This window comes from Varanus komodoensis, unplaced genomic scaffold, assembly GCF_004798865.1.
Source record: "Varanus komodoensis strain SLA01 unplaced genomic scaffold, ASM479886v1 scaffold2, whole genome shotgun sequence".
NCBI lineage: Eukaryota > Metazoa > Chordata > Lepidosauria > Squamata > Varanidae > Varanus > Varanus komodoensis.
Window position 1 is genome coordinate 34,861,398 of NW_025335568.1, and position 15,986 is coordinate 34,877,383.

The 15,986-nt window shown below is 39.9% G+C and overlaps 1 protein-coding gene across 2 annotated transcripts in view; it reads right to left on the reverse strand.

Annotated features, from left to right (window-relative positions):
• Positions 1-15,986, reverse strand: part of CUL4A (cullin 4A) — a 43,853-nt gene that overhangs the window by 9,518 nt on the left and 18,349 nt on the right. The window contains exons 9-15 of one of the 2 annotated variants that reach the window (XM_044428674.1): positions 15,051-15,118; positions 14,322-14,440; positions 10,902-11,094; positions 7,941-8,045; positions 4,532-4,642; positions 4,128-4,213; positions 1,753-1,860 (exon numbers count right to left, since the gene is read on the reverse strand). In XM_044428674.1, coding sequence (XP_044284609.1) covers positions 1,753-1,860; positions 4,128-4,213; positions 4,532-4,642; positions 7,941-8,045; positions 10,902-11,094; positions 14,322-14,440; positions 15,051-15,118 — 790 coding nt within the window. Of the gene's footprint in view, positions 1-1,752; positions 1,861-4,127; positions 4,214-4,531; positions 4,643-7,940; positions 8,046-10,901; positions 11,095-14,321; positions 14,441-15,050; positions 15,119-15,986 lie in introns of those variants that run through there. The other variant, XR_006414558.1, reaches the window with a different exon arrangement.

The following is a 15,986-nucleotide window of genomic DNA, read 5'->3' on the forward strand; positions in this document are numbered from 1 at the left end:
AAAACAGATCTAGAGTGTGCCTGCTACACGTGTTGGGCCAAAAACATGCTGGGACATCCTCATGGCTGTCATGGAGTCCATGAAATCCTGAGCCACTAAGACATATTCACTGACATCCCTCAGAACCAACAGCCTCAGGGAACATGCAGCCGAGACAACATTGCAGCTCTGTCAGCTAAGGTAGGGACGCTGTTGGGTTGTGGGGTAGATGGCACTCCAACAGAATCCCCAATCTGTCCCACTGGCCCAACACAAGGTGCAGACACTCTTGGATAGGAGTCAGATGGAAAGGGAACTGAGAGAGAGAGAGAGAGAGAGAGAGAGAGAGAGAGAGAGAGAGAGAGAATTCCTATATAACATCGCAACTCTTCCTCCCCGGTCTTCCAGTCTACCTTGATGCTGTACCAACTCCCAAAGTGGGCAGAGTTTAGAGAGACTAACCCCACCCCTGTTTACTATCCATGCCAGATCAGCCACCTTATTTACTATTAAATAATGGATGAAGGAGGTCTTATTATGTACTGATCTGTCATTCAAAAGCAGCGTCTGGCAGGGTGACAGGGCAACCACTGAACCTACAGTTGGGAGTTGGAATACAGCACAGTCATTAATTGCCTGGGCCATGTTCCCCTTACCTGACTAGTGAACACCATTATCTCCCCCCGCCTGTCACTACGCTAAGTGGCTCCCCACCAGAACTTGGTCCTATCCTCATCCTCCACTGCACATATACAGGGCCTCTGAGGAACAACCCTCTGTCAGGCACAGAGAAGAACACTGCTAGAGGGGGTCCCTGGTTCTTGTGCTCCCCATGAAGTGGCTCCCTCCAAAGGGGCAATCCCCTTTGGCATCCTCCCCTTCAGGGTCTCGTTGCTGCCAGGGGGACTGCCACCCTGCACTGGGCTGGCAGAACGAGTCCTCCTGTGGCTCAGGCCAGCTGTAAGCAGTTGCCCACCCAGTCCACAGCAGGTAGTCTTGTAGGCAGGCCTCTTTGCAGGACTGGGGCCTCTGGAGCTACTCATAGCAGTCCCTCAGTCTACCCAGCCAGGACAGAAAGGCTGATGAGATTACAAGGGAGCTGGTCGAGAGGGATGGTGAAGTGGTAAAGCCAGCCCTCCCACCCTTGCTGAGAGAGTCCAGGGCTGCTGTTCAAGGCTGCAGTCTTCAGGCCTGTTTGGTCTTAAGTGTTCTTCAGATCATATATTAATGAGTACTATGGGGTGAAGATAAGCAGATATGTGTGCTACACTTTACTCTCCGGGATAGGTGTATTTGTGCCTCTTTCAGACTTCTCAAGAAGCAGAGTTCCCTGGTATATTGTGCCTAACAGGGGAGGGACTCAAAAATGAGTCAAAATGTATATTGTTTCAAAAATGTTTCCTTTCTGATATAGTTAAGTTTCTGCTTGCAGGAGTTTTTGACATGGGAGAGGATATTTGGGGATGTAAGCTTTCCAACTGAAGTTATACACTCCTGGAAAGAATTAGAATATGCACCTGCCACATTACAGAGTGACTTCTATGAATAGCATGTGCAGATAGCAGTCTCTTCACTTAGGGGTCAAGACCAAACCTTTATGGGAAAAAACCTGTCCTCAATGCAGAGTTGAAGTCATTCTCAAAGGTGATGAAACCCTCCTTTAGTCTGAAAATCACTGAAATATTTAATGCTCTGACTGGCATATGTGGAACTACAAAGACTACGACTGTAACTTGAAGGGTCCCGATACTTGAGGTCTTCTTGATGAATTACCTCTGGAGGCAGAAGGACATCCATAGGTATATAAGTAGGCCAGTATCCCATTGTAAGTATATTTACTGTTAAATCTATATTGCCTGGATCACTTTGGTTCTGCATGTACTAAGATAAAAAAGAAACAAAATGAGTTTAAATCATGCTATTATGCAGAGTTAAAAATAAAACTGATAGTCATTTTCATGTAAAGCTCAGGTTTATATTATGATAAATTTATATAATTAATTATAGAGAAGCTTATTATTTTTTAAAAAGGGAAATAGATAAGTGTTAAATCCAACATTCAAGTCCACTGATACATGTCCCTCTTTAAAACAGGGATGAGCAACTTCAAAGGGTATGGGGAGCTCTGCTTTCAGCTCACAGAACCCTCTGTGAGCTGCTCTTCTCCTGCCACAGTAAGGAAAAGCACTCCCTACTACCCAGCCAGTTTTCCATTTTTATCTTCTGGAGAACAATAAAAAAAATACATTCACTTGAGAAAAACATGCTGACCAAATTATAATACATTTATTTCAGAATCAAAGATTTTTATATATCTGTACACAATTTTCTAGGAAAACTACTGGAAATTGCACTGCAAACTCCCATTAATAAATGAGGACATCCTTGTGTCAATTGAAATTAATGCAACCGGCCGGCAACATCTTATAGCTGCTCATCACACAAGTGAATTCGGGTAATGCACATCAGGTATTTTCTTTCTACTACTAGCCATAAGACATGTGGTGATGCTAATAGAGTAGTAGGCTTTAAAAGAGGACAAATTAATGGAAGATAGGTCTACTGATGTCAAGACAAATTAACCTTGGGGCATGGCTCCAGGTAAGCTGGACCAGGAGCCTCAAGGGTTTTGTAAGCCTCTTGCTACAGGGTGAGTTTCAGCAGTGGGAAAGGGATAAAGGACGCCTCCCTCCCATGTCTAACCTAGTTATGTTATTTATTGCCAAAGGGTTGCTAATGCCAAAGCCAAGTACTTTATAATAACAAGGTACTTGTGGACACCTCCCTTTTAAAACCTGGGAGCATATTACAAAGCAATGTCCAAGCCTCCAACACTATATTTTTAGGAATGTCTCTGGAGTCAGTTTGGGCCAAAAGCCATTCTTAGAAAATGAAAAAGGTGGGAGGCTTCAGTCCAGCACTTCAATTTGAAGCACACTCAATGAAAAGAAAGCTGCGGAGAACCATCCTTCGGCACAGGGGTTCCCAACTTTCCTGACCCAAGGTCTCATTTGGGAAGATGAGAAACTTCTGTGCACACCATCCCAAAATAGCTCCCACAGAGGATTTGACTAGTCACATAATGGCCAACATGGGGGGTTTGGCTGGTTAAAAGAGGTGTGGGGAAAGGGGGAAATAGCAAGTCAACAGGGCAGCGGGCAAAAAAGGAGTGATACTAGGCTGGCTAAGGCTAGGAATGGAGAGACACAGCATGTTAAAAGGGCGAGTGGGAGAGGATAAGCCTGGCTAAGTGCTAGCATGGGAGATAAAGAAGGTAGCTAGGGATGGGGAAGGGACAGAAATAATGAACAAAAGGATTTGGTGGAGAGGAACAGGAAGCCTAAGGGCCAGGAGCCGAGACAGAGGAAAAGCAAACGGGAAAGGAATGTATGGCAGGCAAAGATTACATGGAGCCGGGAAGCAATCCTTTCCTTTTCTTCCAGCCCACAGAACAGCTGACTAGTGACAGTTCGAGGAACAGGAAAGAGAACACAGTGCTCTAATTTTTTTCAAGTATTTCATTAAAAATAACTTTTCGAAGGGGGTAAGAAGTAAAAAGCTTAGCAGGTACCTCATGCGGGAGTTATGGCAAGGAAGAGGGTTTTGCCTATTCTGTGCATTTTACCTGGGGTTGGTTTGTTTTAGTGTGTACTATGTGTTGGTGACTGATTTATTTGCTTGCATGCAGTTAAAGTGCTGGACTAGGGACCTGGGAGATCTGGGTTCTAGTCTGCTCTCAGCCATGAAGCTCACTGAGTGACTTTGGGTCAGCCACTCACTGCCAGTCTATGCCTACTTCACAGGGTTCTTGTTGTGAGGATAAAATGGGAGCTATGTGAGTGGCCTTGGGTTCCTCACAAAAGGAAAAAAAGATGGCATATAAATGCACAATAATAATATGATGATGATAATTACATTTTCTGCCTGGATCGTTTTGTTTTTTATGTGTTTGGCCTTTTGCCTAGGATGTGTGTGTGCATGCACGTGTCTGCAGGGGCGTTTTTCCTACCTGTATAATGATGTGATCCCATTCGCATGGTGTAGGAAAGGAAATGCAATCTTGCATAAAAATAGGCCATTTGCTAGTGGAATAATATTGGCACTGAAAAAAACATCATTGTACTATCCCAACCAAAGTTAGAACGTACCTGTTTAAACTGAACCATAATGTCTTTGGAAAGTTCCATATCCTTAAACATTCCTTCCAATTTACTAGTGAAAGCAGCACCACATTCTATCATATAGACAAAAACAGAAAGATACCATGTATGCAATAATTCTGACTGCCCTTTAGACACATAACAAAAATCCCAAACCATGTCAGAAATGTCTCAGAATGAGCCATGAGACAAACGTTCTTCTTCTTAAACATGACATTTTTATAGAATCATACATCTCAGTAAATTTTCCCTTGCAGCAGTGGAATCCTAGTTATCTATATGAGGATCTCTGATGGAAGCAGTGGAGAGAATAGATGGAGAAGAATATGTTAGAGATGGTGGCATCCTGATAAAATTATTTGTAATGTGCAGTTTGAGAACCAATTGCTTACCATGCTTAAGCTTAGATAACATAGATTTCTCAGCATCTACTGAAGCACTTTTTCCAACCAGCAGTCTTTTAGCCAAATCCTTTTTATAAAATGCTTCAAACACATCTTTACCTGCATGGATAATGGGGGGGGGGGGCAGAGGGGGGAAACACACAAAGGCATATATAGTTGAATTTGAAGGCTACTTTGCTTAGCATCATAAATTGAAATCTGGCAGCAAAGTAGACATATAATGATTTTAAAGCCAGGCTTAATTTTAAAAATGTATTGGAACACTTATTTCTGACATTTTGAAATAGTTGCTGGGCTTTGTTTTATATAATTAAATGTTATCTTCCTATCTGACTGTGACACTCAATTATACTTTGCTCTTTTTATTACTTATTTATTCAGTACCTTTAATCTAGGATTTTGAAATAAATTACACAAATTAAAATATGTAACGTAAAAATAAAAGCATACAAAACCATCAGCAGATATAAGCACAATTGAAAGCCAGGAATTTTAAAATGTTCACTATTATAAAATGATATTAAAATGCCTGAGTAAATAAAAACCTTTTTTCCTGATGCCCAATAGGCAGCAAAGTTGGTGCTGAGTGGAGAAAACATTCAAAAGGATAATTTACATTGGCATTCCACTGCTGGGGTGCCACTGCCAAACTAGATATCCCCCTTGATGTTAACCTGTGCACATCTCTACTAAAAAAGAAGTAGTACTTCATTTTGTAATTTCACCAGATAGGCTGGAGTTAGGTGGTCTATGTGGAACTCTTAGACAGGTCATGGAACTCATGGCTCCCCTAGCATACCCCTCCACTAGGCATTTGCTCAAAATTTGGGAGATTCCCCCAAAATCCCCCCCTTTTTTTACAAACAAGATGGCATCCACAGCAAGCTAATTTTGACCCTTTGCACATTACACAGCAACTCTGGAAGCCATTATTTAGACTTTGGCTGCTTTTTTGGGCACCTCTGCTCCAATGAGAAGTATTTTGTGCCAGCTGTAGCCTTTGCCATAATACCTGCCATGCAGGCGGATCCTCGAATTCCTAGGAACAGCTCTCTGGCATGCCCAAAGAACTGTGGCAAATATGGGTTCCCAGGAAGCCTCCTCATACGAACAGGACTATGTAACTCTTTGGATTCAAGTCTTAAATGGAAGTAGACCATTCTCCAATGAACTTTGCTTTCATTTGGGTGCCAGGGGACAGTGTCACCATAAAGTTAGTTCTCTGCTGCTTTTCCTTAAACATTATGCTTGAAGCCTAGCGGAACAACAAACCAAAAAAAAAAAAAAAAAAAAAAAACTGTGGACAGATCACACAGATTCTGCTATGATTTGTCCACAACAATGGGCACAGAACAGGTCATGGCTGTGTGGGTGTAGAATGGACAATTCCATCTCCCTCTTCTCCTCCCTTTCCTAAAGTCATTGCAGGCTCTTGATCAATCTGGTTCTGCTGTTCTAAATTTTTAGAGAATAATGTCTGTAAGGAAGGGATTTATTGCAGCTTCCAGCCCTCTGTCTTATGCTGTGATCCATACAGGTAGAAAAAGAAAGTTCAAAGAAGCAATTTTTTGGTAGTTACAAGTCACTGGGACTCCATGCTGCACTCAGTCCAAGAGATGTGCAAAACAGTATGAAGGGCTGAGTGGTTGTCACTCCATCCCTTCTCTGCAATCTCTGTGGATCCTGAAAGGGCTGCTTTTTAGAGACTGCAATCATCTCAGTGACACAATCTCTGGTGAGTCAGAAAGCATGTGCACTCTTGCTGTAAAATGTCTTGGCACCACACCCACTTCACTCAGATTAGTAAGCACTTGTTTCTTGGAAAGGATTTTTTTGTAGTACCTGTGCAATTCTGGAACTGCAGCTGCAATCAGATAACAGCTATTGAAGCAAAATCTATAGGCATATTTGAGTCTTATAGTTCAGTAGTTACCTCTCTTGTTAGGGACATTAAGGACATCACATTCTGGGAGATAACAAAATTTGGGAAGCTGCTAATATTAAAGGGCTGCTAATGTTGATGCCAGAAACCAGAAGCAATGCTGCTGTAGATGAACCAAATGATTTTTTTTGTAAAGAATGAGGAAATGATACCAGTCGGAAGGATGAGAAGGAGGGAACAGAACTGACCCACTGTGACAATTTGCCACAATGGCTTGTTGTGATGTGTAAACCTGCCCAGTGAGCCACCTGCAGAATGTTTGTAACCAGCATGGAAAGGGGGCCTAGCTTTTTTATAATACAGTATTCCCAGTCAGACTGTTCAGATTCAGAAAGTGAAATAAATTGGGTAGGAGGAGAAAAGTTTGGGCGGTGATGCTGAAGAATCAAGGTTAACCAGTTGAGATTAGTCAGGTAGCAACTGAGAGCCAACCCATCTTGGGACTAGGAAGCAACACTTCAAAGCAAGAGGAGGAAGAAAATGAATTCCTAAATCCAGTAAGGTGACATCAGGGCAACAGGAGGACCAATTATAGAATGTCAGGCATTCCTGCCATTTGGTCCAAAAGTAGCTCTCACAGAAAACACCCTGTATCACAGCAAACCCAAGAAAGGACTTTTCTATGAGAGCACTGAACAAATTGCACAGATCAAAATAATGATCCCCCAGTCTGTGGTGTTAGCTTCTGCCCATGTGAAGAGTTGATTCCAAACTGGAATGGCCCTCTCCTCCCTTCTGTTTCTCAGAATCTCAACGGCACCCTCTTGACCACTGGTGGGCGAAATGGTGGGAATGTCTGGCATTATATTGTTGGCACACCCATTTGGACTGGCACCACCTCATTAGGCCTAGGAATTTACTCTCCCCCACCCACTTGTTCATCTTTCCTGTGGTCAAGATGGGTTGGTCCTCAATCCCTGCCTCACTAGTCTCACTTGTTAACCTCGGCTTTCCAGTACCACCTTTCAATTCCACCCCTTCTACCCCATGTATCTCATATTCTGAAGCTGAACTATCTGACTGAGAATGCTGTACTGTGAGAAATCCAGTGTCACCAGGAGGAATGAATCACAGCACGCTTTGTCCTAAGTGAAGTCTGCTGAGCACACTGTTGCAATCAAGTCACAGCAGCACAGTCACAGGAGGAAACCACTTGCCACATATGCAATGACAGTCAGTAAATGATTGCACAATTTATTAGCTTCTTTGTACAAAGGAAGAATTTCAACACAATGAAGGCCAATCACCAAACAAACAAACAAACAAACCCCCACGCACAAGCGTTTTGTTCATTCAGAACTGGATTCTGCATTACTGAGGTTTGGGCTTTTCCTAAATGCCCTTTTGCACAAAAATAACGTAGTGATTTGTATTGGGCCACATGTATCAGGCCCGCGGTATACTGGCTCAAAGTATGCCTTCCTTCACACAGTTGCTTAAAAAGGAACTTCTTACCATGAATAAATCTGAATATTATCATTATTTTGTCAAGGATTCTTTCCAGTTCTTCATCTGTTGCTTCTTTATTGCCAGCTCTTAGTTTTGAATCCACATGCTTTGCTATAAATGTTAAAAATAAAAAGTTAAAAATAATCCTGAAATAAGTCACCTGGATTTCCACATATTAGATTAGTTTTAAAGCACCTATAGCTATATTAGGTGCTATTCAAACATTGAAAGAAATCACTCCATGCCAAAAGTTTATAATCTAAAAAAGATATGACACCTGAAGAAAGTTGGAGAAAGGAAAAGCAATATCAATTCAACAACCCAAGTTTAAAGATTAGCAGTTGTGGTTTTCCAGCTGCATATGAATAGGTCAATTTAATTGACTTCAATGACATTTATGCAGCCTGTGTAAAGGATTGCAATAGCTACAGGATTTTAAAAACTGAAATTTTGCATTTGACTCCAGAGGAGAAGAAACACAATATAAGGGCAAGTAAGGAAAAAGAAATAGATGGGATTTGCAAAGATTCTTGATGGAAGCATGACCAGTATTAATGGACATAAGTTCTGGATATATACAAGTGATTATGAAGAAATACAAAGCTTAGGGAGAAGCAAGAGAGATAGTGACTGTGAGGTGATAAAAGGGAGAGAGAGAATAGTATCACATATCTTAATTTGTTTAGCCAGGAAGAATAAACAATTTGAAATTTATACATGAAAGTACAAAAAGCCAATAGAACAATAGGAAGCTCTTTTAATACTCTATCTTTTCCAATCAGTCTCCAGTTTGAACTGTGATGAACCATTTCATTTGGGATGATTTATAAACAGGCTAGCATGAGTTTGCTTGTTTACCAAGCAAGTGGAGGCTTTATGTAGCAGGATATGGCTACATCACAAAACATTCTAAATCTGATTGTATTTTCCCTAGGCTTCCTGGTGTATAGTAGAGCCTGGCTTAAGGACTGGAACACTGTGCTTAAGCAGTCCTACTGCTACTTGGAGGGCCAATTCCAGAAAGCAGTACTAGAAACCACTGCTCAGCAGATACTCTTACACTATGTATCCTTTGCTATTTAGCATAAAATAGCAGTATAAAGTGATCAATTGATTTGGATGTCAGTACACTGATAATACCTAACACTACTTTTATTTTTCATCCAATTCAGGTGAGGCAGTGGAAGTACTGAAGGCCAGTCCTGTCGGAGCAGAGGTACTTCTGTGGAAGGATGGTACATCCAACCAGGGAGATTATGCTCATTCTGCTTGGAATGTGGGAACACACTCTTCTTAAATCAGGAACGGGGAAGACATGGCACTCCAGATGAGGTTGGACTGCAAATCCCATCTGGCACAGGCAGCATAGCCTATGGGGAGTGGCGATCAAATAACTGCTGGAAGGCCACCTGCTAGTCCCATCCCACCCATACCCTAAATGATTAAGTTTGCATTCTAGCAGGATTAATGCACCATAATCACAAGTGCCTTCCTCCATTTGAAACTTGTGAGTCAGCTGCAACCCCTCCCAGTCAGAGGGAGCCAGGCCAGCAGTGTGTGTGAAGCTGTCTCTGGAGACTTCTCAGAAACCTCAGTTAGAACATACATAGCTTAGCCCAAAATGCCTGGATAGAAACTGGGACCAGCCAAAGGAAGCATATCTTGCCAGTTCAAAACAAACTATACTAGCTACTGAGCCATTTCCAAGCACAATGCAAAATGCTACTGCTTGCTTTAAAGGTTTTTACAGATTGAGACATGAATTACCGTCTTTTCCCCCATAGACCTGGTTGTACACCAAGGTCATCGCTGGAGGCCTTTCTGTGAGTGCACCCACTTAAGCTGGTGGTAGGCAAGGAACTACCAGAGGCTTTCTCAGCTGCGGAACCCTGTCTTTGGGAAACTAACCTCTCACTCTTATGCTCTTTCAGAGCCAGGCAAAGGCCCCTTTATTTTCACAGATCAGTATAAATGTTATTCTTTTGATACATTGTTTATTGAGTAATTGTCAGCTTTCCTAAGGGTATATAATTAAAGTGCAATATATACATTTTGTAAATGAAATTCAACAGAGTAAAATTAAAAGAACAATATTTTCTCTCTCATCAAGGTTGGTTGATTACACTTCTGAAATGTACCTCTTTTCCCATTTTCTTTCCCAAAACCAAGATCTTATTTATCTTGAAGTAAATACAGGTGCTCTAGCAATGTTGAAATGTAAGTGAGTCCAATAGAAGTCCTCCTTAGAGTGTTTGAGCATTTTATCACTTATTCGCATGACAAATGGCCAAATTTCACCCATGGGTATTTCACCCACTGCTCAGAAGAAAAAACTGCATGAACGCATGTCAGAATTCCTAAGAAAGTATGTTTATGTGTTCTCTTCCCAGCACTGGACTCTCTCATCCTCAAAATGTTACCTTTAGTTAATTCCATTGCTGTCGGGAGTACAAACTATCTGGCCTTCTATATATCATGTTCAGCCAATATATAGATGGCTATCTGCTCTGTCTTTTGCAGTAGGGGTCAATGGAACAACCTTCTTGTTTTACTAAAGCGCTTTGAATGTATATACGTTTGGACAGTTTTGGCTTCTTTCAGGACTACTTTTTTGGATTCCTCTGGTTTTCCTTTTTTTCTTTCATCCAATTATCCCCAGTAACAAGCAGCACAACCTAAGTTGTCTCATCTCTTTTTAATAGGATTCTATCCTAACAGTAGCATTAATATTTTGATGTAATTTCCTAAGCAAACAGCACTGCAGTCAGAATAAAAGCAAGCACAGATGCATGAGTAGCACAAGCAAATATGCCTCTAATTATGAAGCAGCCCTCCTTATCAGAGCACACACAGAAGTAAATATATGCATAGAACAGATATTGAATGGCTGTACTCTGGCATATATAGCAATGCAACCCTATAACTATGGGTTTAGAAAATAATATTTTTACAGAAAAATATTGATACCTATCAGTTCTGCTGGTTTATTTGGTCTTTTGTTGATAAATGTTTCAAAAGATTCCTTCATCAAGTTTATACATTTCTCATTTTTCTGAAAACACACTTCTATGATATGATCCACTTTGTCCTTAAAATCTAGCAGCTCTTGCACCATATCCTTGTCTTTTTCAGGATTTACCACTATTGTTGTCCCAAAGTTCTGTAAAACAAACACTTTTGATAATCAAATATGTCAGTAGTACTTACCTCTCTCACCTTCTAATATTCCCCACTCTTGAAGAATTTCAGTAAAAAATAATTAAAAAATAATTCATCACAGTTGCTTTAATGCAACTGAAACAGCAAAAGCACTAAAATGTGAATTACATCTATTTTAAAACAGAATCAGACAAATACTTAAATGAACCGAGGCTTATCTTCCAAGTGATGCGAAACAAGAAACTGAGCACTAGATGTGTGTTAAGAGAATAAGCTTACTTTCCCAGGGCTTGCGCATTCCTCCCTCCTCATCTGGTGTGACTGCAAAATGAAACAGGCTCCTGTTTCTGAGTAACTTTGGCATGCTGTCAGAACCCTAAACTGTGATTCATCTTAACTAGGGTCCGTGGAAACAAGTCAGTGGGGTGGGCAGGTTTGGGTGGCTTGCAGGCAATTTCCCCCGCAAAAAACACTGCGGGGGGTTGCGTACCTGCTGCTACAGCACTGAAATCTGGCAGCAGGACAACAAGAAAAACAAAACAAAAACAAAACAAAAAAAGGAAAGAACTACCCTGGAGGATTACAGTCAAAACTCAGCAGCAGAGTACTATGAGAATCAAAAGGTCAAATAAAGCACTTTAAGTCTCCATAGTGGGGTTTTGTTTTGTTTTGCCACTGCTGCGCCGCTGAATTTTACAGGGGCTGCTCAAGACCACTGGAGGCTTCATGCAGTCCACAGCCTGTATGTTTCTCACCTTGGTTTATAGCACACATGATACACTTAACTGTGGCCAGTCAGAAACAGAAACTTCCAATCTTCCTCAATCCTACTAGATCCAAAGGGAAGGGTGCAAGCAACATGAGGGATGGGAAAAGGCTAGGCTTGTTCTTGTAATGCTAGACAATGCTTGCATATTATGTCTGAGCACAGCCAACAATTAGTAATCAAACAATAATATGAATTAGAACATTTGTACACAGAATGTTTAGAATAATAATATCCTTTGGAGGACTTCTAACGAAATCTTCCATTGCTAAATCACTTCTCACACTGTTTCCCACACTGTGAATCCCTGTTTTGTAGGTCTTTTCATTCTTGAATGAAGTACATGATTATGTACTTTTAAAAATTGCAAAACTTACTTGTTTACTCAAGCTTTTCCCAACCATTAACTTATCTAGATATTCTTATGCTTTTAATGCTGTTTTGCTGTATGTTGTGAACTGCTTTAGGATTTTTAAAATGGAAAACAGTATAATAAATAATGTAATGGGTAGTGCTTGGTAGGCTATTAAGTTTTGTTTTTTAAAGAAAATATTGTTTGTATTTCTACAAAACTTGACGTTCCCCCAACTATGCTGGTACCAGTCTCAGTTTTCATTTTGCCTCCATTTCTGTTAGTTCTCACCACCTTAGCTCAAATCAGAGGAAGCAGCATGAATTAAAATGATCTCAGGCAAAGGTGACCTTTACTATGTCACTCTCGCACTTACTGCATCAATGCCACAAATATCCAGAGCCTTGCATATCAAAGCAATCTGACAATGGAAAGTCCTACTTCTTTTTTCCTGACTATAATGCCATTTTTAAAGACCTCATCATTGAATGGTTGAAAGGCTGAACCCAACATTGTTTCATGTTTAAGTATATGTTTAAAGCTGCATATTAAGCTTACATTTTTCCAAGTTTTAGTGGATTCACTTGTTCAGTGGATTCAACAATTATTGCTGATGCTTTTAAATTCTTTTTGCTTTTGTATCTTATCACTTGTTTTATTGTATTTGTTTTTATCAGCTATAGGCAATTCATAGGCAAGTTATGACGATAGCACTTTCCTCCAGTCCTACAATAATCTTTTCTACTTTAAGATAAGGTCATAAACGTAGAAATAACCAGTTCTCTTCCTTAAAGATTGGTTCTCTTGTCAGCTTTGCAATTCTTCTGTTACTATAAACAATTCCACCAAAACAGGAGAAAGTCCCGAACCTTTACAGTAGTTCCAACAATACTATCCATTGTTTTCTAGAGCTGTTTTAATTATAAGAAGGGAGCCCAGATCTTCTTCAAATGGATACTATCTAGGAAGCTGAGCCATATTCCAAATATCCTAAATATTTGTTCATTTGTGTGTGTATATGAGATATTTACATCTTAAACAGGTTGTTTACTGCTCTCTGACTACTTCCATGTTTTTGCATTCCCTCCCAATATATAAATTCAGCTCTTCTTGAAGCCGAATGGGTATTTTTTCCTCTAGTTATGGCAACTAGTCAAAATGGTTTCTGTCACTTAATACAATGAGATTTTCAAAAAATTGCAAAAAAAATAGTAGTCAAGTTTCAAGCAAGCAGTGTTTCTTTTGTCACCCTAATGTAACTTTTTCCAGATGTGTAGAACAAAGTAATTTTCAACTTGATAATAGCACTAAAATAGGAATTTGTGTACAAGTAAAACTCAAGTTTTTCAAAGCTTTCCTAGTTCCTCCTCAGAGGTCATTCTGTCTCAGTTACTCATTCAGATTGAACTCCTTTGCTTTCCACCTGAAAATGTGCACGCATTTTCATGCATATTTTCCTGAATGTCTGCAGCAATTGTGCATATCCTTGAAAGTATACATTTCTCTCCCATTGATTAAAGAATGTTAGTTTGCGTTTTTGAAAAGTACACAACTTTTCATGTATATTTTTCAAATTCATGCATGCTGATAAATTCATTTTTGTCTGCTAATCACATTGCAAACTTGGAAATGCAGATTGCATGAGTCCATGTTCAATCCAGAAATTGGAAAATATCCTTCAAAAATGACCTGAAACTAATTTCTCATGCATCATCAGACAAAAGGCAAGTTATAATACAACTATGTATCAGATGAACCTTTCTTTGTTTTGACTGGTGACAGACATGACTGCTGATCAATGGAAGGCAAGTGGGAAGTGGCCAGAATTTATCAAATGTCAAGAACTTTCAAACTATATACACATCAGCTCTGTTCTGAATTATATACAACCAATTTCTGACTGGATTAGAAAGGGTTTTGAGGTATGAGTCTCAAAGGTTTAGGATACAAATGATGCAGCCCTATGTTTAGAGAAACGCAGTACCACAGCTCCTAGCAAGCCATGCTAAACATATGTAAGATTACATTCTAAGTATTCTAGATCAATACTAAGTGATTCAATTCCAACAATTTTTACCTCTGCAAGAAAACAAAACACAAATGTAAATACCTTGATGTATTCACTCCAGGACTGCAGAAGAAGCTGTTGTCCACCTTTCACACGGTTGAAAAGCTGACACATCTGGGTCAGATCTGCAATTCTGTTTTCATCAAGCAGATTATCAAATCCTAAAATAAGAGAAACAGATTGAAAGTGTTGTTACTATTAGAAAAAAAGAACAGAGCTTGACCACAAGCTTAATCAACAGAAGCCCAGTATAATGGCTCCTGTAAGTATTTAGGCTTTACTATTTATTGAAAAGAATTAATATGTGATTGACAAATGCTATCCTGAATCCATGCCTGGTCATAGCAATAGGCTGGGTGGGAGCCAATAAATCAAAATTTAATTCAGAAAAGGCATACATCCTCAGCTTTTTATCATCTTTAATTAATAAACCAACTATGTCCCTACCTGGCTACACTTATCTATGAACTAGTACCCTCCCCCACCAGATTGTTACAATACATTACATCTGGGGTTGCCTCTGAAGACTGTTTGCAAACTTCAGTTAGTGCAGATTAGAGAAACAAGACTGACTTTTCAGGCTGGCTGTTTTGAACATATTACTTCAGTGCTGTGTTAAATGTATAGGTTGCCAACCTTACAGGGCTGAATCAAAATTGACCTTTTAAGCCTTAAGTATCTTAGAATCGAGTCAAATCACCAAGATCAACTTACTATAAAATGCAAGCTGATTATCCAGTTTTTGGCTAAAAAAGCTAATTAGAAAAGTACCTTTTTGCAAAATAGCTGCTAAGTGTTCTCCTAACAGCTGCCTCTCCACGCAAGCAATTAGTGGCTTCCTGTTTAAGGCAAGAAAAAGAATCCATCAATTCCTCTATGAATTAGGAGGATCTTCCATAGGTGTGCAGGTATATGCTCTTGGTTGCACATCCACTACAATACACTATAATTTTAGACATATATACAAATATAGACATATATACAAATTTAAGTCCATCACTTCTATGTTAAACTAAATCTGCAGAGTAGATAGCAGAATTAAAACATTACGGAAACAGCTGAGCCGTAACCTATATAGAATCCCTATTCATTTTAAATGGAGATACATACTAATCAAAAGGAAAAAGATCATAAATATGAGAGACAAGGCATTTACTTATTATATACTGATGTTAAAAGTATGTAGTTGTGAGACTAGGTGAGACAGCCTGAAGATTTGCAAGCCGTTCTGTACATTTCTAGTATGATTACAATGTAATAGTTGTACAATGTAATAGTACTTCCACAGGAGGTGGTTGAGGCCCCATTGGTGAGGGTGTTCAAGGATAGGTTAGACATGCACATGGTAGACATGCCATGAGCGAAGCCAGCTAGAGCCGGGGGTCAGACTAGATAGCTCGGGAGGCCCCTTCTGACTTGCTGTGTTTCTGTTTCTAATGTATGTGCACAGCAGAATGAGGCTTAATTGACTATTAAGCTGAACAGAAGCAACTGGACATCTGATACACCAAGGGATTCTTCCATACTTTGCAGACTGCCACATATAACCAAATTTTGTGGGTACACATAATCTGGAGATTTTCCTTGTCAAGGGATGACTCCTTTTTGAATCCTACCCATTGGCACAGAACTAGACTTTACTATTAGAGGACATGTGGGGAACTGCAACAAAATATTACATTTTCCTCAGTAGCAGGACCTTGCACT